The sequence below is a fragment of the Rattus rattus genome, chromosome 1, assembly GCF_011064425.1.
Source record: "Rattus rattus isolate New Zealand chromosome 1, Rrattus_CSIRO_v1, whole genome shotgun sequence".
Taxonomy (NCBI): Eukaryota; Metazoa; Chordata; class Mammalia; order Rodentia; family Muridae; genus Rattus; species Rattus rattus.
Window position 1 is genome coordinate 272,470,566 of NC_046154.1, and position 22,391 is coordinate 272,492,956.

A 22,391-nucleotide genomic window follows, 5' to 3' on the forward strand; every position below is an offset into this window, starting at 1 on the left:
AGATGTTTCAAGATGGTCCCCACCTCCCCCGAGGACACTGGGAGGCCTGGAACCAGACTAGACCCAGGGCTAGAATCACTTAAACCCAGTTTGCGACCCTCCTAGGGTAATTCCTAGTCTTGAATGCCGCCTCCCCCATCACCCTTTGAGTAGAGTTTAAGTGTCTGGGAGAGTGCTGTCACCTAGTGGCTGCCCAGGGGCATGGCAGCCCACCAGCACCGCTTGTGCCGCTGGACAGCTCCCCAGGCTGAATGCAAGATTCTCTCTTTATTTTGGCAGCTTGGAGCTCTGGGTCCTGCTGAATGGACCTCTGTCTCTCCCTAAGCCCCTATCCCTGGAGGTAGGGAGTCTCCAGATTTCTTCACTGGCTTCCAGGGTACCTCTCACCAATTCTCATCAGCTTCTTCCCTCTGTGTCAGGTTCATTCCTCTAACTCAAACCCAGAACCATGTCCCTGAGACCTGTTTCTCACCCTGAGTCCTTCTCTCAAAGCTTCACCAGCCTGTAAGTGGAGCAAAAGAACTGCTACAGATAGAAATCTGGTCTCACATCACACACCGCAGGCACATGCACGCGCGTGCGCGCGTACACACACACACACACACACACACACACACACACACACACCACCATCTGACACCATCAGACCTCAACAGCCTCTGTGTTAAGAGCCCCTAATGAGCATCAGCAAATTAACAACTTCCCCTTGATTGCTCCTTCTCTGCTAATTGGATAGGGAGGGCCCCCCAAGGCCTCGGAGAAAGGAGGGGGGGAAGGAGAAAGGTGACAGCTACAAGAACAGCCCCCAGGTTTCAGGGCCCAGATTTCTGGTCCAGCCTAGAACATACTCCTCCTTGTAGCATTTCTTCGTTCTGTACCTTTTTATTCTGTTTTCCCTTTCCCTACTTCTGACCCATTTGCCCTCACTTCTAGCTATGTCTCTTTTCTTCTCTCTGTTTCTCTTTGCTTTATAGGTCAGCCATGGAGGCGCCTGCATACAGGCTGCTTAAGAAATTCACTGGTATACAGATGGGGTCTGGGTGGCCGCAGGTGTTTCATGTATGTGCATGTGTGTGGGTCACGTGAAGGTGGGAAGCAGGACTAGGAGCAGGTGAGTGAATGTGTAAACAGGTAAGTGCTTATGTGGGGGTCAGGCTTCAGGGATGGCTGAGTGGCAGGGTAAGACTCTGGTCTGAATGTGTCTGTATCTCCACACAGGCAAGTGCTTGAATCAGTCAAGTGTGACTGTGACTCGGAGTGTGTGTGTGTGTGTGTGTGTGTGTGTGTGTGTGTGTGTGTGTGGACACGTGTGCATGTGCCACCAGAGGAAGCAGCAGCAAGAGGCAGGAGCTTCGATCTGAAGGAGAGGACGTGGGGAGGGGGACGCTGGGGGCAGACACCCTCCTTCCTGCGCGCACACGTGCGCGTACACACACACCATAGTCACACACACATACCATAGTCACACACACATACCATAGTCACACACACACACACACACACACACACACACACACACACACACACACACACACGCCACAGGGCCTCGCAAGCGGGGAGCGGGCTCCAGGATCCGAGGCGAGGCAGCTTTGCTGAGAGCGGCGGGAGGAGGCGAGCCAGCGGGGGGAGCCCTCGGTTCCGCTCCCGGGGGGGGCCCCCCGCACACGGGCCCAGAGACACCCTCGCAGACACTCGTAGGCGCGCACGCGCACCCTTTCCCCTCCTCCTCCCCTCCCGCCGCCTCCCGGCCGGACGATGGATCCCTGCAGATCCCGGGGCTGAGAGCACCGCGCAGCGCCAGCGCGCCGAGCCCGGGGCGGACCGAGCCGAGAGAGCAAGCGCGCGCGGGCGGCGGACCGAGCTGAGCCGAGCCGGCCGGGCGGGCCGCTCCCTGCAGGGCTCTACGCGGGTGCCGCGGCGGCCGGCGGCTCGGGTTCCGGGCCATGAGCCCCTCCGCGGCGCGGCGCTGAGTCCACGGACGGCCTCGCGCCCCAGGACCTGCAGCGGCGGCCGGCTTTCCCCAGCCCCCTCAGGTGGGTTTCCGACCCCGCCGCCTTGGGCCCCCGGGCTCCCCGGCGCCCTGAAGCCGAGACTCTGCTCCCCTGTAGCTTTCTCCGGCTTCTGGGGAGGCTCGGCGGATGGGGAGGGGGCGGGGGGCCGAGCCAGGAATCTGACTGCGACGAGAAGCTGGACTGGAGGGGGTGCGTTCGGGGCGGGGACAACTGGCTGTCATAGGGAACCGCGCCCCCCCCTTCGTACATCCACCTCAAGCAGCCTACCATCCCCTCCCAAACACACACACACACACACACACACACACACACACACACACAGAACCTGCGCCTGTGCCTGTGCCTGTGCCTGTTTGAGAGCTGGAGACACAGAAGGTGAGGATTCAGGCAGGGCCCCTCCCCAGATGTACCCACCTCCGGAGAGGTGGCCCTGATTTAGCTCCTGAGGTGACAGCCTATTCCTGGGGATACCCTTGATCATGAGAAGAGCTCCTGACCCCTGGTTCAGCCCATTATGGGGAGTTTGATCTTGGATGGGGTAGCTGTTCCTGTCCCGGAGGGACCTCACATCTGGAGGGAACTCCCATGCCTGCCTGTGGGTGCATTGGGATTTCCCTCATTCACTCTAACGGCTGTGTCTGGGGTCTCCCATAGTCTGGGAAGCTTGCAGACCCTAGCTGACACCCCGAATGTTTGAATGGTTATCATCTTGGATGGTCCCTCTGTTGAGCCACCTCTGAAGCCTGCATGTCAGGAAGTCTTCCCGAGCTGAGTAGTGTGACCTCCGGAGAAGGATTTTGGATGGGTATAACTGGAGGGGACCTGTATATGCCGTCATTTCAGGACAATGACAGAGTCTCGTCTCTTCCTTCCTCCCTCCAGGATCCCCTTGGCAAGGATGGAACTGAAGACCGAGGAGGAGGAGGTGGGTGGTGTCCAGCCGGTGAGCATCCAGGCTTTCGCCAGCAGCTCCACGCTGCATGGTCTTGCCCACATCTTCTCCTATGAGCGACTGTCTCTGAAGCGGGCACTGTGGGCCCTGTGCTTCCTGGGTTCGCTGGCCGTCCTGCTGTGTGTGTGCACTGAGCGTGTGCAGTACTACTTCTGCTATCACCACGTCACCAAGCTTGACGAAGTGGCTGCCTCCCAGCTCACCTTCCCTGCTGTCACACTGTGCAATCTCAATGAGTTCCGCTTTAGCCAAGTCTCCAAGAATGACCTGTACCATGCTGGGGAGCTGCTGGCCCTGCTCAACAACAGGTGGGCAGCTCCCATCCGCCCCTCTGCATGGCTTGTGGAGTAGCAACCTCCTTAGCCCACCAAGAGTCAACCAGCTCTGCCCTCTAGCATCCCCTCAAACCTGCAGCTCACGGGGGAGGAACCGAGATAGCGCTGAATGCCAGTCACCTACACACAATCCTTGATTCCAGCGTAGGTCAAAACAGTTCTATCCCCACCCAGCCCGAGCTAGGAGGTATTGGTTCTTTCCCTGGAGAGCATTGCCTGCCTCCCGGTACTATATCCTCCTCGCCTCACTTAAGGGGCTGGACCACCTTTAAAGGGGAGAGGCTGTACCGTCCATAGCTCCTGCCCTACAGATCCTTGGTGTTCTTGCCCTCTATATGTCAGGCTCTCCCAACACGCCGAGCTCTCCTCTGCCTGTCTATGCCCAGATCTGATCCTCTGGGGGCTCCGAGGGATGCCCCCACCCCACCCCAAGTAGGACGAGGGTACCAATGATCATGCTGATCCGTGTACCCCTCACCCCCCGGGCTCCAGGTATGAGATCCCGGACACACAGATGGCTGATGAAAAGCAGCTAGAGATATTGCAGGACAAGGCCAACTTCCGGAGCTTCAAGCCCAAGCCCTTCAACATGCGTGAGTTCTACGACAGAGCAGGGCACGACATTCGAGACATGCTGCTCTCGTGCCACTTCCGTGGGGAGGCCTGCAGCGCTGAAGACTTCAAAGTGGTGAGTGAGTCCCTGGTATACGGTCTGTCACCCTGGTCTCTGGAAGGGGAGGAGGAGACAAGGAGTACATTTTATGTTTGCTGTTCTGGGAGAGGAGGCCCGGTGCTCTGGGGTTTGCTTCTGGCAGATGGGGACTTTCTTCGGCACGTGGTGCCTCTGTACTGCATGAAGACTCGAGACTCAGCGTTGCATCCGTGGTGGCAGGGTAGAAAGGCCGGGTATATACTACACAAACCACCCATGCAGACACTCGCATACACGTGGGCACGCTTTACCCCTCCGAGCTTACGCTCTGGGTCGCAGAGGTCAGGGTCAGCAGCGGTAGGTATGCTCCAGTTCTTGTTACCCAATAGCAGGCCTGTAAACTGTCACCTGGGAGCTTGGAAGAAATGAATGACTTTGCCACCCCACATTCCTAACCCAACCAAAGTTGAGCCTGAGTTGGATAAGGTCCTCAGGCGATAACTGCATGTCTCAAAGCTGGGACATTAGAAAACTTCCTCAGGAACAGCCACACGGGTCATTCTCTCCACTCGACCCTCACCACGGAAAGCAGGCAGGCAGGCAGGCAGGCACGCACGCACACACTCACAGGGCAGGGTAGGTTTTCCCTTGACATAGTCCCACACCCAGAGCCAGAAGCGGAAAACGCAGCAATTACAGCTGAACCAGAGGTTCTCTTTGCTTCTGAAAATGGAGATGCCTTCCCTGCAGTTCACATCACACCCTATGGATATAGTGCCCTCCGGCTCATACCACAGGTTCTGGGGAACTGACTTTGACAACTGATATACTAGGTGTTCTTGGGAAAAATCATAGAGATTCCTCAGGGCTAAAAATCACTCATAGCCGGCTGTGGGGTACACACACACAGAGCTGTCTATGGGGGGTACACACACAGCTGACTGTGGGGTACACATCTAGCTGGCTGTGGGAGTACACACTTGCAATCCCAGCCCTTGGAAGACTGAGCCTGACTGGGACTTTGAACCATACAGCTAGACCCTGTCTCAAACAAACCAAGACTGTACCCAGACGTGTTGACATGTTGGCCCAGCTGAGAGTCTGAGGAGAGATGAGCAGTTGAGCCCGGGAGTTCAAGACCAGCCTAGGCAACAAAATAAGATTCTAAAATTAAACAAACAAACAAGCAAAATCCTGGATACAGTCCAACAGGCTCGTCTGTAATCCTAGCACTTGAGAAACTGAGGCAAGAGGATTTTGAGTTCAAGGCACACTGCTTGGGCTATAGGGAGGACCTATCTCAAAATTCAAAGAAGAAACACACGCACACGCACACCCACACGAAGGCAAGAAAAAGCCTAAAGATCTGGAGTCTACACTCTCTCAATCCTTTGCTAAATAACCACGTTACTTTACAAATGCACAGACCGAGGAAGCAGCAGAATAATTTGCCTTAGCTCACTAGCTAGCTTGGATAATGGCAGATCCAGGATTAGAACCCATGTCTCCTTAGGCACCAATGTACTGTGTTCTTATCTCCAGTATTGCTGACCCTGAAGTTCCCACGTCACTTCACTGTTGCCATTGCCCCTCGGAAACCCCTTCTCTTCGGCCTCTTCCTAATTCTCCACTCTCAGTATCTCTCTTGCCTCCCTGACCATTTTCTCTTCAGCCTGCTTCCTTCCTCTTCGCCGGAGGCAACAGGGACCCACTTGTTTGTGTGGAGAGGTTGGAGCCCTGGGCATGTTTAACATTTCCTGCCAAGGTTACACAAGGCTTCCCCGTCTCTTTAAGCTCTGCCTTGCAGACCTCCCGAGCCTCACCATTACCCCCAGATGCAAAAGTATTTCCTCTTTTACTTCTGCACAACAGGAAAGCCCTAGATTCCCCAGACCTTGAGCCCAGAGGGTTCCCAGGCTCACACACTGTGTTTCCAAGAGAATTAGAACTGTAGGAGAGAGAGAGAGTAGCTGCCCCTGTCTCAGCCTGTGGAATATACAAACAGAAGGGAGTGCTGGGGAGAAGAGGAACCTGCTGGCATAGCTGGTTTGGAGTGTTGGATGCGGTGGGGGAAGAACACGGCTCAGAGCAGGGAGACGCTAAAGTATAAAACTCGAGAGTAGTAAGTCCGTGAAAAGTTTAGTTGGGGGCTGGTAAGATGGCTCAGTGGGTAGAGGTGCTTTCCGCCAAGACCGGTGACCTGAGTTCAACTCCTGAGATCCACATGGTGGAAGAGAAACACCTCCCACAAATTGCCCTCTGCACACACACACACACACACACACACACACACACACACACACACACACACACGACACACAGAGACGTAATGAAATGTGATTGGCCTGTATTGTTTGAGGGAGAATTCTAAGTTATCGGCTAGAGATGTGTTTGGTTTGCAGAGTTCTAGAGCAATCTGGGTTCTTTTTTTTTTTTTTTTAAAGTATTTTGTTATTTTAATGTGCATGCGTGTTTTCCTGTATATGTACGAACATGGGTATGTGGGCACCCTCAGAGGCTAGGGGAAGAGCTGGATCCTCGGGAGTTACAGGCATCGGATGTCAATGTCGGTTCCTCTGAAAGAGCAGCACGGAGCCCTCCCCCCCCAAGCCCCAATGTGAGTTCTTGCTCAGAGGCAGACACACAGGCCAGCGTCCTGAAGACCCAACTGTGGCGCTTCTTGGTTCTGTATTGTCAGGGAAGACTAGAGTTGTTCTGTTTCTGATGTCCAATGCCTGACCCTGAAAGCAGCTGGATCCAGACTCTCCGGCCTTTGTCACTGCCGGCAGGCAGGTTGGCCTCACTGCCAGGTCCCTTCCTCATGAACACTGCCACATCCGCCTGTAGAGGTCTTCAAGTGACAGCTCCTCAGTGCAGAAGGGCCTGGCTGGCCATCTCCTTTGGCTCTGCAGTCCTAAGGGGGCTCACATTCAGTTCCTCTCTCCCAGCCGTATCATTCTCTGCTATGCCTGGAGTAAGTGTCAGGGACGTGGATCTAGACTCTGAGGCAATGTAGCCCTAAGAAAAAGCATTTGTCCTCAGGGTCAGGGCCAAGAGGAGACTATCCTGGTGTCCCTCAATACCAAGGTGCCTTTTTTTTTTTTTGATATGGTGATCTTACTTTGTAGCCCAGGTTGGCCTCAAATCCTTCCTGGGATTATAAGCGTGTGACTTATAAAAAGCAGGGAGTCTTAATTGAGGGCCAAGCCTCTGCTCCGTGTTGTTTGTGGGGACCATGTGCGTGGGTGTAGACCTCTTTGTGTGTTTCCCAAAGGTGGGCTTCATATAAACAGCAACTGCTCTGCTCATGAGGACTGTGAAGGCGCACAGCACAAGGCTACCCCAGTACCCAAAGAGCCCAGCTCCCCCGATAAGCCTTTCCCTCCCTGAGATGTGCTTCTGAACCCTCGAGCGCGGGGAGTGGATTGCTGCTCAGAACGTGGGGCCTCGGAGGGAGGATGGGGGGAGTGTAGGGCCTGAACCAAGTTGGGAGAAATTATTTTGGAAAATCATTTGGGATCGAGAAAGTCGGGAAGCGGGAGGGGCTATCCCTAGGCAATCGGGTTGGGTAGATATCGGTAGCTCCTTCCTGTGTAGCCAAGAGAGCAAGGAAGGCCCAAGACAAGGCCTCTTCTAAACTGGCCATCTCCCATCCTTCCCAGTGGGGTGCTTGGTTGCCAGAGCAACAAAATCTGAAGCTCCTCTCCTTCCCCACCTTGAGGGCAGCAGCCAGGCCAAGGCAGAGCAGGGTTCCACGGTAGGGGGGGAGGGGTGGAGGGGTGGGGGGGAGGGGTGGGGTATGGGGGGAGGGGGACTCAGCTGCTGCTAGACTCTGGGAGGGGCTGGGGAGTGAACAGAGTCACAGCTGGTGGCAGCCTCCAGCTGCACCTTATCCATCCCTGGCAGTGGGAGCGGGATGTGGCTGGAATGCTGAACAGCTCCACTGGGAGGAGGGAGGGGGCCTGCAGATGGTTGCCCAATCCGCCCTATGCCAGCCCCTCCAGCTGAGACCCGGAGCGTTTGCCTAGGGAGAAAGAAGCAGGGATTCATGTCTGCGCCTTGGGAGTGAAAGAAGAAACAGACAGTGGGTGTCCTGGGGGTAGGGGTGCAGTAGGAGCAGAAGTAGGGGTGCAGTACGAAGGGTAATCTTAAGCAGGGTTGGGCGCCTGGGGCAGGAATCTACGGGGTGCCCATAAGATTACTCTAGATCCTGAAGCAGGCACAATCCCTTAATGATGGGGTGGAATGAAGGAGGTAGGCATAGAAGGGGAGAGGCCCTCCTCAGGGTTCTGAAGGGAGACAAGAATATTCTGGAACACTGTGGGGAAGGAGGTGCTAATCTAAGAGGAAGCGAGATCCTGGGGCTCAGACTGGGGACGTAGAGGTCATCTAGAAGCTGATGGGACACTTGACTGGCAAGAGTGAGGTACTAGGTCCTACAACAAAAAGGTAAACATTTTTAAACTAAGTAAATCATTATTTAATAAGCAAAAATTTCAAAACAAGTATTCAGAACCCTGGGAGGGCAGCCAATTCTCAAACACCCCTTACTCTCACTGGACTCCACAGAAACTCAGAAGAAACGTCCTTAGGAGACCTTGATCCAAGTGGATTTTTTTTTTAACATCTATGAATATGCTGCCGTCTTCAGACGTACCAGGAGAGGGCGCCAGATCCCATTACAGATAGTTGTGAGCCCCAATGTGGTTGCTGGGAATTGAACTCTGGAAGAGACGTTACTGCCCTTAACCGCTGAGCCATCTCTTCAGCGCTCAAATAGATTTATTCCCTTCAGTTAGGGCGGGAGTGATGAGGAGAGAAAGAGGAGGAAAGGCGGTCCTGATGACCCCACCCAAGGGAGTGTGGACAGGATAAACAAGCACCGGATAAAGAGTCTCCACTCCCCCAAGGAATTCAGACACACCCCGTCCCGCTCCCCTCCCTGGGAAGAACCGGAGCTGAGATGCAGGGGGAGGAGCTAGGAAGAGCCAATCAGGAACTCCTGCCTGGGACGTACCGCACGGAGATTACAGTGTCGGGGAGGAGCTAGGCAGAGCCAATCAAGAACCCAGAGACCCTGGGGAACAGTCTTCTTGCTGTGCCTTCCCTTCCTTTCCCTGCATAGTCTACAATCTTTGGGTAATTTAGCTCCCTTTCTCGCCGCTCCCCCTCCACCTCCCCCACCCTGGCCAGTCCTCCTAGACTGCTATCAGCTAAGAGGCTACTCTAAGCTAATTGATCTCTCTGCTCTTGCCTAAAGTAATAGGGAATTGATGTAAGTAACTAAGTGCCTCTGGGGGCAGAGTCGGAAGTAAGGACTCGGAGGAGTGGATGTCTAGCTAATGCCCAGCCGGCAGCCGGTGGACAGCTCACTGGGTGATGTGCTGCACCCCACTGTGGCCTGGAGAAGAATGCCAGCAGACTGGTTGGGGACATTCTGTTATGCGTACAGGTCACTCCTGGGTGACTTCAACTTTGTGGGGAGCATTTGCGATTATGGAGGGGAAGGTTGGGAATATGGTGAAGAGAAGTGGAGATTGGGAGTGAGGAATTGGGAAAAAGGGGGTGACAGGTTCAGTGATCCACTCCCCTTAGGCAGGCACTTCCAAATGCCAGCTCCTGCCCTGGGGCTGAGGTGTGACAGTGAAAGCCCACTCACTCTTGCCAGACCTCACTCTTGTCCTTGGGGGACCTAACAAGATCCAGGTAGAGTCCTTCCACCCACCTCCTCAGCTAGCTACTCCAAACACCCCAGGGTTACAGCGTGCTCCCACCACCTCCAGGCACAGATGACAGTTCTCCAGAGCCAGCCACAAGCCTTCACTCAGGTTTGCTCTGAGTTGTGGCTGCTAAGGCTGCTACCTTCTGGCTGAGAAGAGTCCAGGAAAGGATCCCTGGGTGGGCAAGGGCAAAGTGTACCTATCTGGGCTGGAGGGCTGAAGTGAGATTGGGGCAGAGTTCTAGGTCCAGTTTCCTGTGAGGAGAGGGGTTGTGCTGAAGTGTTGTCAAGGGGCAGCCCCTGAGGCCTCTGAGGTACTTCTGCCAAGGCTGGGTCTGCGTTTAACAGATGTGCCGAAGTGACTTAGGACATAGGACATCCTTTGTTTGGTTGGTTGGTTTTTGTTTTTGTTTTCTTGTTTTGTTTTTTTCAGACAGGGTTTCTCTGGTTAGCCCTGGCTGTCCTGGAACTTGCTCTATAGACCAGGCTGGCCTCAAACTCAGGTATCTGCCGGCCTCTGCCTCCTCAGTGCTGGGACTAAAGGATTGGGCAGCCATGCCTAGCCCTGAGGGATACTTCGAAGTGATTGTGAAACTGTCCTACTCCCTTAAAAAGTTGTAACTACAGTGTAGCTGTCTTCAGACACATCAGAAGAAGCCATCCGACCCCATTACAGATGATTGTGAGCCACTGTGTGGTTGCTGGAAATTGAACTCAGGACCTCTGGAAGAGCAGTCAGTGCTCTTAACCACTGAGCCATCTCTCCAGCCCCAATTAAGACCTTTTAAGATCCTATGAGTTCTAAGAAAGAGAACTCTTTCCCACCCCCACCGTCTGTCAACTGACTGTCTCCGGGGCCCGGTGCTGTTCAATGTTGTGTATCTCTAATTGGTAAGCCCCATCAGTATGCCGGGCGAAGAACGTCCCTAAAGGAGAGTTTGCTGCAGCAGCCTGGGCCGTGACAGCAGCCAACCAGACTCCTCGCGATACACCCATTGCGTGTGTGCCCCTAGGGAGCAGCCGCTCGTGTGCACCTCCATCTGCGCGTCTGAGGGGGAATGCGGATGTAGTATGTGGATGTGTGTGCTGTGGGAGGGGCCTTTCGTGTGGACAGACTTGCTGTTGCGTGAGGAGCCCGTGGCAGCGAATTTCAGTCTTGCTTTGAGATTCTAAATCCCCTTTGTCTGTGCTCATTTAAGCCTCACAGTCTGGAGGAAACCTGCTATCACCATTGCGGAGGACGGGACACTGAGGGTCGGGGATGTTATGTGATTTGCCGGAGACCATGATGGCTTTGTCTTAGGATCTTCCAGGTCCAGGCTCTTGAGGCTTTGGTCACAGGACTGTGTGTGACAGATGAAGCTGCTCTGGGCTCCCCAGCTGCATGTGCTCAGGCAAAGCAATGTAGAGTGGTAGAAAGGGTGCAGAAGCAACCCCAGGAACCCCACCCCACCCCATGAGTGGGCTGAATGTTCAGGTGTCTGTTTTCAGTTGTTCTATCTGTTATTATTGTTATGGAAGGGGGCTTCGAAAGACGGTTTCCTTAAGTAGCTCTGTCTGGAACTTGCTCTGTAGACCAGGCTGGCCTAGAATCCCCAGAGATCCACCTGCCTGTGCCGGGGTAAAAGCTGTGCACCACCACCCCATGGCTTTATTTTGTTATTTCATTTTATTTTATCTTATTTTATGGAAACTGTGTAGACCAGGTTGGCCTGGAACTCACAGACATCCACCTGCCTCTGCCTCTCCACTGCTCCATGCCTTTATTTTGTTATTTCATTTTATTTTATCTTATTTCATGGGAACTGTGTAGACCAGGCTGGCCTGGAACTCACAGACATCCACCTGCCTCTGCCTCCCAAATGTTGGGACCAAAGGCATATGCTATTCACGCCCAGCCACACCTCTGCCTTTTTATTTCATCTTGTTTTCAGTCCCCACAACCCCGAAGGGAGTAGCCCCAGGCAGCCTCACTGTATGGAGAAAGTCACACCCCACAGTGGCACAGCATCAAGTCATCCCATTGTATCTGTGATCAACACCCTTAAGTTGACTTGCAGTGCTACCTGGGAAACACCCAGCCCCTTGACATCCTGGCCAACTGATCGACCTCCTCAGTCGACCCCGAGCTTCCTGGTTCTGTCCTTCCTAGCTCTTCTTACACCTCCTCCCGACAGATGACCGTGCTCCCATTTAACTAAGGAAACAGAAGCTTCAAACAAGATCTTCTCCCCCCCCCCCCGTAGCAAAACCTGGAAGGGAGCAGTCATCTTATCTAAAATGGTCTCGAAGTACTCTGTTGGGGCCCCTCTACCTGCTAAGGAGCTTCATTCAACTGTTCCCTCCCCTATAGGACATCCGCACAGAGTGGAGCTGTCCTTGTTGACACTGAAACATGTGCAGTGTGCTCCACCCTTAAAACACTCACCTGAGCCAAGCCCTGTGGTACAGATGTGGCAACTGTCTACAGGTCAAGACGATCACTTGAGCCTTGGCTGGGAAGCAGCCTGGATCACACAGTAAGACCCCATCCCAAGAAAATAAACAGGTAGCTATAGCAATAGCTACCGTTCGCTGAGTACTTCCTATGGATCAGTTTTTGGGCTACGATAAAAAAACCAAAGCGTGTATCTTTCACCCCCACGTGCCCTCCATATTTTTTTCTTTTCTTTTTTCTTTTCTTTTTTTTTTTTTTTAAAGATTTATTTGTATTTTATGTGGGTGGGTGTTTTTCCTCCTCCGTGTGTCTCTGCACCACATGCATGCAGTACCCAATGAGGCCAGAAGAGGGCATTATATTCCCTGGAACCGAAATTACCAATGGTGGTTAGCAGCCATGTGTTGGGTGCTGGGACTCAAACCCAGGTCTCTGGAAGAGCGCTGCTTACCCACTGTCTCTCTCCAGCCCCCTCCACACTACTAGGATTCCCTCTGCGATGTTATTAAAAGTGATTTGTATGGTTCTCAATACACATTTCCTCAACTCCTGCTTACCCAAGATGCCTTCTCCCTGACCTGTCTGGCTTTAATTAAAGACCAATGGCAACCTTCATGCTGTCAAATCCAGCAAACAACGTGTTTTATTCTTCATCTTCAGTAGCTTTCAAAACTGTTGAGCCAAGCCATGGGTGGTGGCACAGGCCCCAGGCTCTTAGACCAAGCTTCTCAGGGAACTGAGGCAAGAGGATCCCAAGTTCCATGCTGGCCTGGGCTACCCAATGACGTCATGCCTTAAAAAACACAGGGGAGTTTGAGAATGGCGCCCATCCGCTCATATATTTAAATCCTTGGTCCCCCGGTTGTTAGAGCTGTTTGGGAAGGACTAGGAAGCCTTGTTGGAAGAAATGTGCCCCTGGGGGCAGGCTTTGTGGTTTCGAAGCCCACGCTATTCCCAGTGAGCTCCCTCTGCCTCACGTTTGTATCAAGACGTGAACGCTCAACTCCAACTCCAAGGCCTGCCCGCGGCCGCCACGATGACCATGGACTCTAACCTTCTAGAGCTGCGAGTCCCAAATTAAACACGTTCTTTTAGAAGTTGCCTTGGTCATGTTGTCTGATCACAGCCAATAGAAAAATAACTAAGACAGAAGTCAGTATCAGAAACGGCATTTCCTCTGTGATTTACCCATGGGGGGCTGCCGAAGGCTTCAAACACCAGCCTTATCTATTACTGACCAGTACTGTCAGGTCTGCTGGGTCATACGGTCCAAGTGGCAGGACCTGTTGAAGAGCCTTCTCCTGCCTTAGGCCCTGCTCAAAGCTAACAGCTTTCCTAACACACCCAGGTGTTCCAGACTCCAAATCAGGCCGCTAAGCATTGAGCTCCTTTCTTGGCGGTGGGAGAGGCCAGGTGCACTAATTACCCTTCCCCTTAGGAGGAACATCTCTGCCTACCCCACATCACCGGACTCCTAGGAATCTCACTGAGGTAGAAGGCCCTCGAGTTTTGGTTGGATTTATTTCCCAGTCCTCTGATGTACGTATGTATTACCAACAAGTCCAAAATGGCTGCTGCGTCCTGCCCACCTGGTCCAACTAACATAGTTTCTTTTTTATTGCCAAAATGAGACAACATGACTAGGCAGCTTCTCAAAGAAGGTATTTAATTTAGGTCTCATGATTCCAGAGGGTTAGAGTTCGTGACCATCAAAATGGGAAACGTGGCAGTAGGCAAGCAGACACGGTGCTGGGGAAGGAGCTAAGAGCTCACATCTTTTCTTTTTTTCTTTTTTCTTTTTTTCTTTTTTTTTTTGGGAGCTGGGAACCGAACCCAGGGCCTTGCGGTTGCTAGGCAAGCACTCTACCACTGAGCTAAATCCCCAACCCCAAGAGCTCACATCTTGATCCGCAAGCAGGAGGGGATGACGGCTAATTGGGAAAATAGCATGGACTTTTGAAATGTGAAAGCCTACCCCAAGTGGCACAGCTCCTCCAACAAGACCACACCTCCTAATCCTTCCCAAAAAGTTCCACCAATTGGGGACCAAGTATTTGAATACATGAGCCTATGGAAACCATTCTCATTCAAACCACCACAGCGGGGAGGGCTGGGGACCAGCTGAGATGGTAGAGACTTGCCTAGTGTTTGCATGAAGCCTGGGGTCCTATCTCCAGCCCTGCACAGCTTGCTCCTATACCCTGGAGGTGGAGGCAGGAATGTCCTTAATTCAAGGTCATCCTTCCCTACATAATTAGTTCAAAGCCGGCTGGGATAGAAGTGACATCTTGTCTCAGGTGGGGGGGGGGGGGGGGTGGGGGGAGGGGTGGGAATCCTGGTGCATTCCCGTAATCCTAGCTCTTGGGAGATAGAAGCAGGAAGATCAAGAGTTCATGTTATCCTCAGCTACTTGGCAAGTTCAAGACTAGTGTGCGCTCCAGAAGATGCTGTCTTTAAAACTTGAAGCATAAGCCAACAGGATAAACAAACAAAGCATCGTCTGAGGGGCTGGGACAAAGCTGCGTGCTAAAGAGCTTGTCTCCAGGCAGAAGGCTCTGGCTTTGATCCCCAGAGCTGCATCAAAGGACAGCAACAAATTGTTCCCCCGTTTTCTAAACCGTTATGTTTCCTGACGGTCAAGTCTCTCGGCTTAACTGGTATGCCCAGCCACTTCTGTTTCTTTACCAATTCGGTCCCTTCTATTTGGCTAGTGTGTACGGTCCGCACTCAGGGCTGTGGTTTCATTCTTCTTTGAAATCATAGGGATATAGTTTAAAGGCATAGCTTGAAGGATTTTGCGCTGGGATACCTTACACTGTAACAGTACGTACTGTTGGCCTATACTCTCACGGACACAAAACACCTCCAATACTTGAGGTGAATGCCACCCCACAGGAGTCTGCGGTTTTTCTATCGGTGAGACTGAGTTTCACTTCTCTTAAACATCCCGGCGTTGTACTTACCCTCCTCGACATCTCAGGGTGACCTACTTTTTCTCGTGATCACCCGTGAGTCATGTTGCGATGGGCGTTTCTTTTTCTTTGCTGTGTGCTAACTCATTATATTCATAGAATGCAACTTATTTAGATGTTCTACTACTGCTAGACATTTGGGTTGTCACCGGTTTGGGGCTGTTATAAATAGAGAGGCTGTGAACATTCTTCTTCCTGGTTTTTTGGTTGACACGTGGACTCACTCCTCTTGGGTTTGGGAGTAGGAGCTATGGTTAAGTCATAAGGTAGGATTCTATTTAGCTTCCGTGGACAGTGCCAGATCAGGCCGCTTTTTCTTTCTTCCTATCTTTCTTTTTTAACTCCGTATTCTATTCCTGTGCAGTCACACCTTCGCTCATGACTTTGAATACCATCTTCACGGTGCTGGCTCCAGGTCTCAGGCCAGCTCTCTTCTCAGAGCTTCAACTCCAGTGGCCAATTTTCCATTAACGTCTTTACTCAGGGGGCCTCGAAGCTCCTGGAAGCCATCGGGTGCAGAACCAAACTCCTATCGTCTTACTTCTCCAACAAGTCCTCTCTCCCTTGAGTGTCTGCTCTGGAGAGCGCCCCACCAGTTCCACGGGCCCTCCCTGACACCTCATCCCCCTTGTCTGCCTTGACAGACCCTGCCAAGGACTGGCAAGATCTGCAGCTTCATTCGTAATCTCTCCTTCTCTCTCCCTCTCTTTCTGTTTTGTTTGTTTGTTTTTTGAGACGGGGTTGCCAGGTTAGCCTGAAACTCACTGTGGATCCAAGAATGGCTTTGAACTGGTCCTCCTGCCTCAGCTTCCCAAGTGCTGGAATTATAGGTGTACACAGCACCCAGCCAAAACCTAGCTTTGATTATCTCCAATCCTTCAACAGAGAGCATACGTTACTATTGGACCAGGAGTCTTACAAGGCCCAGTGACTTGGTTTCCCTTTTCTCCTTTCTAGCCACATAGCCTCTGTTTAAGCCCTCAGTCTCTTGTTTGAAACACACATGTGGCGGGGCCTGGGGACTGACAGACAGACAGACAGACAGACAGACAGACAGAGACCTTACAGGGGGCAGACATTTCAAACCTTACTTCCTCAGGAAACTTTACTGATTCCCAGTCTGATTTAGGCTCCCCCGTCCTCCGCCCCAGGAATATTCTCATAACGTTCCTCATAGTTTGATTTGTAAATGTTTTAAATCGTAAGTCTGATACGGGCAGGATCCAGCCCACGATTTGTTCCCCACCATGTTAATGAGCGAGGTAGAAAGAAGGCATTTACAGGTAGATGACCTCATTTTAACTGACAGCCCTTTGTTTGTTTGTTTCCTGGCTTGCTTTTGTGCTATTTTTGAACTATTTGCTCTGGCTATCCTAGAACTCACTCTGTAGATCAGGCTGACCTAGAACTCACAGAGATTTGCCTGCCTCTGCCTTTACAAGTATGCACCATCAGTCCCAACAATATTAGTACTCGCTGCTCATTAGGAGACTTGAATTGGTTGTTGTGGCTCAGCACTGTGTGTGTGTGTGTGTGTGTGTGTGTGTGTTATTTGTGTGTTATGCGTGCATGTATGTGCGTATGTGTACACATGTGTGTGCATGCATATGTGTACGTGTGTGCATGTGCATTATGTATGTGTTATGCATGTGTGTATGTATTTATGAGTGTGCATGCGTGTGTGCACGAGTGTATATGCATGATGTGTACGTGTGTGTACATGTGTGTGCATGTGCATGTGTGTATATGTGTGTTATGCATGTGTGTGTGCATGTGTGTGCATGTGTGTGCATGTGTATGTATGTGTGCGTGTATGTTATGCATGAATGTATATAAGCACACCTGCTCATGTGTGCCTGTGTAGAAGCCAGAGGTCAGTGCTGGGTGTCCTTGTCCATCTCTACAATGGGCTAGAATAAATTATTCTACTTTGTTACATGCATTTGTGTTTTACACGTATGTCTGTGTCCCATGGAAGAAGATGTGAAATCCCCAGGAACTGGAATTATAAACAGTTGTGAGTGCCCTGTGGGTGCTGGAATCGGGCCCAGGTCCTCTGAGGCATATCCAGGGCTCTTGCCTGCTGAGCCCCTTCATTTATCTTTGAGACAGATTCTCTCACCGAACCTGGAGCTCATGGATTAGCGAGGACCCAGTTAGCCATTGAGCTCCAGAGAATCCGCCTGTCTCCACCTCCCCAGCGCTGGGATTTTACTAAACCTTGCCCAGATGTGGAAGGAGGTGAGATTCAGAAGGGATACAGAGAAAGTAAGAAAGAACTCAGTTGCCACACTTAGCCGGTGGGGGAGGACTCGGGGAAGAGGCTCATCCGTGAATGGGAAGCCCTGAGTCATTACTCACTGACTTGTTTTTACTTTATGTATGTGGAGATTTATAGACAAGGTCACCCAGCCTCTGGAATCCATACAAGGACACATGGACAAGAGTGCACACACATATGCACATATATACTACTACATATATACTAGCTCTGGCTGGCCTAGAACTTGTGATGTAGACCAGGCTGGCCTCAGACTCACAGATCTGCGAGCCCGACCTCCCGAGTCCTGGGATTGAAGATGTGTGTGTGACCAGGCTGAGCTATTTGTTCATTTTGAAGCAGGGTCTCCTGTGTCTCACGGAGGCCTCAAATTCACTCTGTAGCTGAGATCACCTCCTGGTCCTCCAGCCTCTTCCTCTCAAGTGCTGGGATCACAGCATGTGTGCAGAGGGAATGAATCCAGGACCTCATTCAGCAAGCACTCCACAGCTGAGCCCCATCCTCAACCCAGGGCCCAGAATGGAGTGTAGGTCTGTGTTTGTGTGCACTTGATCGTCTCCTCATGGGCTGCTGTGTACGTCCACAGCCTGGGTTCCCTGTGTGCATAGTCCCTGTGTGTACACAGTCTCTGTGTGTGCACAGTCTGTGTGTGTCCATAGTCTGTGTGTGTGTCCACAACCTGTGTATGTGTGCACAGTCTCTGTGTGTGTGTCCACAGTCTGTGTGTGTCCACAGTCTCTCTGTGTGTGTCCATAGTCTGTGTGTATTCACAGTCTGTGTGTGTGCACAGTCTCTGTGTGTCCATAGTCTGTGTGTGTCCACAACCTGTGTGTGTGTGCACAGTCTCTGTGTGTGTGTCCACAGTCTGTGTGTCCACAGTCTCTCTGTATATGTCCACAGTCTGTGTGTGTCCACAGTCTGTGTGTGTCCACAGTCTCTGTATGTGCAGTCTCTGTGTGTACAGTCTCTGTGTGTGCACAGTCTGTGTGTGTCCATAGTCTGTGTGTGTCCACAGCCTGTGTATGTGCACAGTCTCTGTGTGTGTGTCCACAGTCTGTGTGTGTCCACAGTCTCTCTGTATATGTCCATAGTCTGTGTGTGTCCACAGTCTGTGTGTGTCCACAGTCTCTCTGTATATGTCCATAGTCTGTGTGTGTCCACAGTCTGTGTGTGTCCACAGTCTCTCTGTATATGTCCATAGTCTGTGTGTGTCCACAGTCTCTGTGTGTGCAGTCTCTGTGTGTGCACATTCTGTGTGTGTTCACTGGCTTTCTTACCTTACCATTACTGAAAAACATTGAATGTGCCTTTTTTTTTTTTCTTTTTTTCGGAGCTGGGGACCGAACCCAGGGCCTTGCGCTTGCTAGGCAAGCGCTCTACCACTGAGCCAAATCCCCAACCCCTGAATGTGCCTTTTTGAATGAAATGAAATTGAGAGGGAATTTGAAGGGATGAGGAGAGAGGGAATGGGGGAGGGAAAGTATAGGGATCTGAGTGTGTGCATACTTATGTATGGGTGACCATGTGTCTGTGTGCATGCACATGCATATGTGCGTGCATGTGTGTGAATATGGTAGGAGTATGTGCGTCTACATTGGTGTATGTGTGTGCATGCGTCTCCATGCCTGTGTGTTGCTGTATAGGAAGGAGTGCATGGTGGTCTTGGTGTAGGTGTGAGGGGAAGTTATGTCAGCTCAGTGTCCTCTAACGCTGCTGTCCCTCTTCTCTGGGGGTAAACTCTCACCCTGAAGCTCCCTCTGCCTTAGTTTCCTCTTGTGAATCCAGGATATCTGAAGGAGGGAGACAGTGCCCTCTAGTGGGCAAGAGGTAGATGGGCAACTAGGGTCAACCACAGCCCGCACCCCTCAAGCCAAAACCTCTCAAACTGAAGGGCAGCAAAGCAGACCCTGCCAGGCGAGAACTAAAGCCTGGAAGGTAGGAGAATGGCAGGTAGGAGAAAGATGTCCATGAGGCAGTGGACAGAAAGGAAGGGCACCCATGGATTTGTACAGGAGAGGATAACAGTTGAAGGTGGCTGATCTCTCCTCATACCCAGACCCTCTTGTGGGTTTTTGTTTTGTACCACATCTCTCTATCTCGTTTGTGTATGGGTGCATTTGAGAGGTTAGAGGACAACGTGTGGACGTCAGTCCTCTCCTCCGGCCACCTAAGTTCTGGGGATCAAACCTAGGTGCAGGCTTGTGAGCAAGTGCCTATCTTTACTGCGGCCACCTTACCCATCCTCTTTGAGGTTAGTCTTACCTTCTTTTTCCTTGAGGTAGCCTCTCCGCCTCAACCACTCCCCCTCACGGACTCTGCGCTCAGGTGGCTGTGGATTAATTATCTCACGTCTGAAATGTCCTGTGTAGTGACTGACCCTGAGGCAGCCATCAGAGAGATATGAATAGGGTATTGAGAAAGGACCAGGGAGCTGGCACGGTGGTGTGGACCCATAAACCCAGCTTCTTGGGAGGTGAGGCAGAAAGACAACTGGAGCCTAGGAGTTAGGGACAGCAACACAGTGAGAGCCTGTCTCTTTAGAAAGATCAGAGGGGAGATAGCTCAGCACTGAGAAGCACGGCTGCTCTTCCAGAGGATGCTTGGCCCCTTCCCAGTACCCCTGTAGCTGCTCTCAACCAGCTTCCGGTGGTCTGGGACTCCAGTTCCAAGGGATCCTCTTCTGACCCTCATTGTGGTGCACAGTCACACAGGCAGACAAAAACACACAGACCTAAATAAAACAACAATTTTTTTAAAAAATGATCAGAGGAAGCAGACATGGTCGTATACCTTTATCTTAGCACGTGCACACGGAGCTGGATCTCTGTGATTGACAGGAGAAATGCCAGGCCAGCCTGGGCTACAGAGTGAGACCATGATGATGATGGCGATGATGGTGATGATGGTGGTGATGATGATGGTGATGACAATGAGGACAACGACATCAGCATCAGAGGGCCAGCAAGTTGACTCACAACTTGCAAAAAGCAGGGACCCAAGCCTCTGTGCCTGGCTCCAGGCTTGAGTTTGGTTCTGAGAGCCCAAGGTGAAACAGAAAACTGATGTCTAAAAGCTGTCTTCTGACCACCATACTCCTCCACTCACATGCACGGTAATAATAAATAAAATAAAAGAGATGAGGAAGAAAATGAGGCAGAGCTGAGCAGGAGTCCTGGGCTGTGAGAGTGTGAGTGAGCCTAGTGGGCCTGGGAGGGTTGTCGCGGCTGGATGCTGGGCTGGATGCTAGGCTGGGTGCTGGGCTGGGTGTTAGGCTGGATGCTAGGTTGGGTGCTGGACTGGGTGCTAGACTGAGTCCTGGACTGAGTGCTAGGCTGGGTGCTAGGCTGGGTGCTGGGCTGGGTGCTGGGCTGGGTGCTAGGCTGGATGCTGGGCTGGGTGTTGGGCTGGGTGTTGGGCTGAGTGCTGGGCTGGGTGCTGGGCTGGGTGCTGGGCTGGGTGCTGGGCTGGTGCTGGGCTGGGTACTGGGCTGGATGCTGGTGCTGGGCTGGGTGCTAGGCTGAGTGCTGGGCTGGATCCTAGGCTGGGGAGTAGTATAAGTAATGAGGGTAGCGTGCACAGAGCTATCAGGGAGTGAGCTTTACCATGAGGCACTGAGGAATTTTAAGTGTGTTGCGGGGGAATGGGCAGGATCGCATAACTGAACTGAAGGTGCGGACATGGGGAGACTGAGAGACTACTAGTTGGGAGACCATCGTTCAGAGGGGAAGAAGAACTGAGACAGGTCTAAGGGAATGGAAGGCTGGAGAGGGACTGGGCCGAGGCTTTCTCCTCTTCTGGGTTCCTTTTACCCAGCTAAGGGTAAAGCTGTGCAAGGCTGGAAACTGCACTCCGGTCAGCTCTTCTAGAACCCAGCACCCTGCCCCTCACCCCAACACATCCAGGCTCTCTCCCGCAAACCAGCAGGGAATAGGAAGTCCCTAGCAGACTTGTTCAGCCTAGACCTACTCCTGGCCCTGCTGAGAAAGAGTTAATCTGCTTTGGCCCCCTTCTCTGTCTCTCTGTGTTCCTGTCTGTCTGTCTGTCTGTCTGTCTCTGTCTCCTCTCTCTCTCCACCTGTCTCTCCCTCCTCTCTCTCCATCTCTCTCTCTCCCTCCCCTTCCTCCCCCCCTCTTTTCCTTCCCTCTTCTAGGTCACCTTCTTGGCCCTAGAGACTTGGCTGCTGGCTCAAGTTCCTCAACCAGTGGCCTTGGGTGACCAGAGCACACACCGGGGCCGGGGGCCAGCGTAGGGATTGGTCCATTAAGAGCAGAGGGGGGTTGGGGGGCTCAGTGGTAGGGCTTGCCCTAGCAACCTGTCCCTGGGTTCGGTCCCCAGCCCGAAAAAAAAAAAAAAAAAAAAAAAAAAAAAAAACAGAGGGGCCTCAGGACTGAGGGGCACATAGGGTTTGGGAGAAGCTCTCAAATTAGTTCCCAACACTGTTCACCTGCCCCAGCACCTTCTGTTTCCCCACTGGTCACAGTTCCTTCCACCCTCCGGAGGAGAGCCTCTCACATTCCCCTTCTAAACTGGCTTTGTTTTGTTTTGTTTTTAGTGGGGAGGACAAACTGTGGAGGCGGTGCTAGCATTCTGTTCAGTCAGCAAGCTTTTCCCCTTCAGGAGTCCCTCCCCCAGTGCTGGGAACTGGTCAGACATGAGTCTGTGGTCACTGAGAAACATCTGCTAATGGAACCTGGGCTGCCCCACAAGCCACAAAAAAAACGGGGTGGGGGGATGAGACCTAAGTGTGCTGAGCTTTGGGGAAGGATGAGGACCTAAAATAGAACTGTAGGTTAGGGGAGAATGGGAGTTTGAGACTAGCTGTGGGTCAAGGAATGACAAGGGGTATTGGAGGCTCGGGGAGTAACAAAGTAAACTGGGCAGGCAGGGAGTAACAAAGTAAAGGGGGAAGGCGATGGGAAGGTAACTAAGTATCAAAGAAATGATAAAAGTAAACGGAGGCTGAGAGTGGGCTAGGAGATGGGGGCGGGGTCGTCAATGAAACAACCGAGGGACTGTGAGTGGAGAGGAATT

The 22,391-nt window shown here is 52.2% G+C and overlaps 1 protein-coding gene across 4 annotated transcripts in view; it reads left to right on the top strand.

The window, feature by feature from the left end:
* Positions 1–1,279: 1,279 nt before the first annotated feature.
* Asic1 (acid sensing ion channel subunit 1) overlaps positions 1,280–22,391 on the top strand; it is a 29,423-nt gene continuing 8,311 nt past the window's right edge. For 3 of the 4 annotated variants that reach the window (XM_032886437.1, XM_032886411.1, XM_032886429.1), the window contains exons 1-3: positions 1,280–2,033; positions 2,895–3,272; positions 3,792–3,987. In XM_032886437.1, coding sequence (XP_032742328.1) covers positions 2,911–3,272; positions 3,792–3,987 — 558 coding nt within the window. In that variant the 5' untranslated portion in view covers positions 1,280–2,033; positions 2,895–2,910. Of the gene's footprint in view, positions 2,034–2,342; positions 2,388–2,894; positions 3,273–3,791; positions 3,988–22,391 lie in introns of those variants that run through there. The other variant, XM_032886420.1, reaches the window with a different exon arrangement.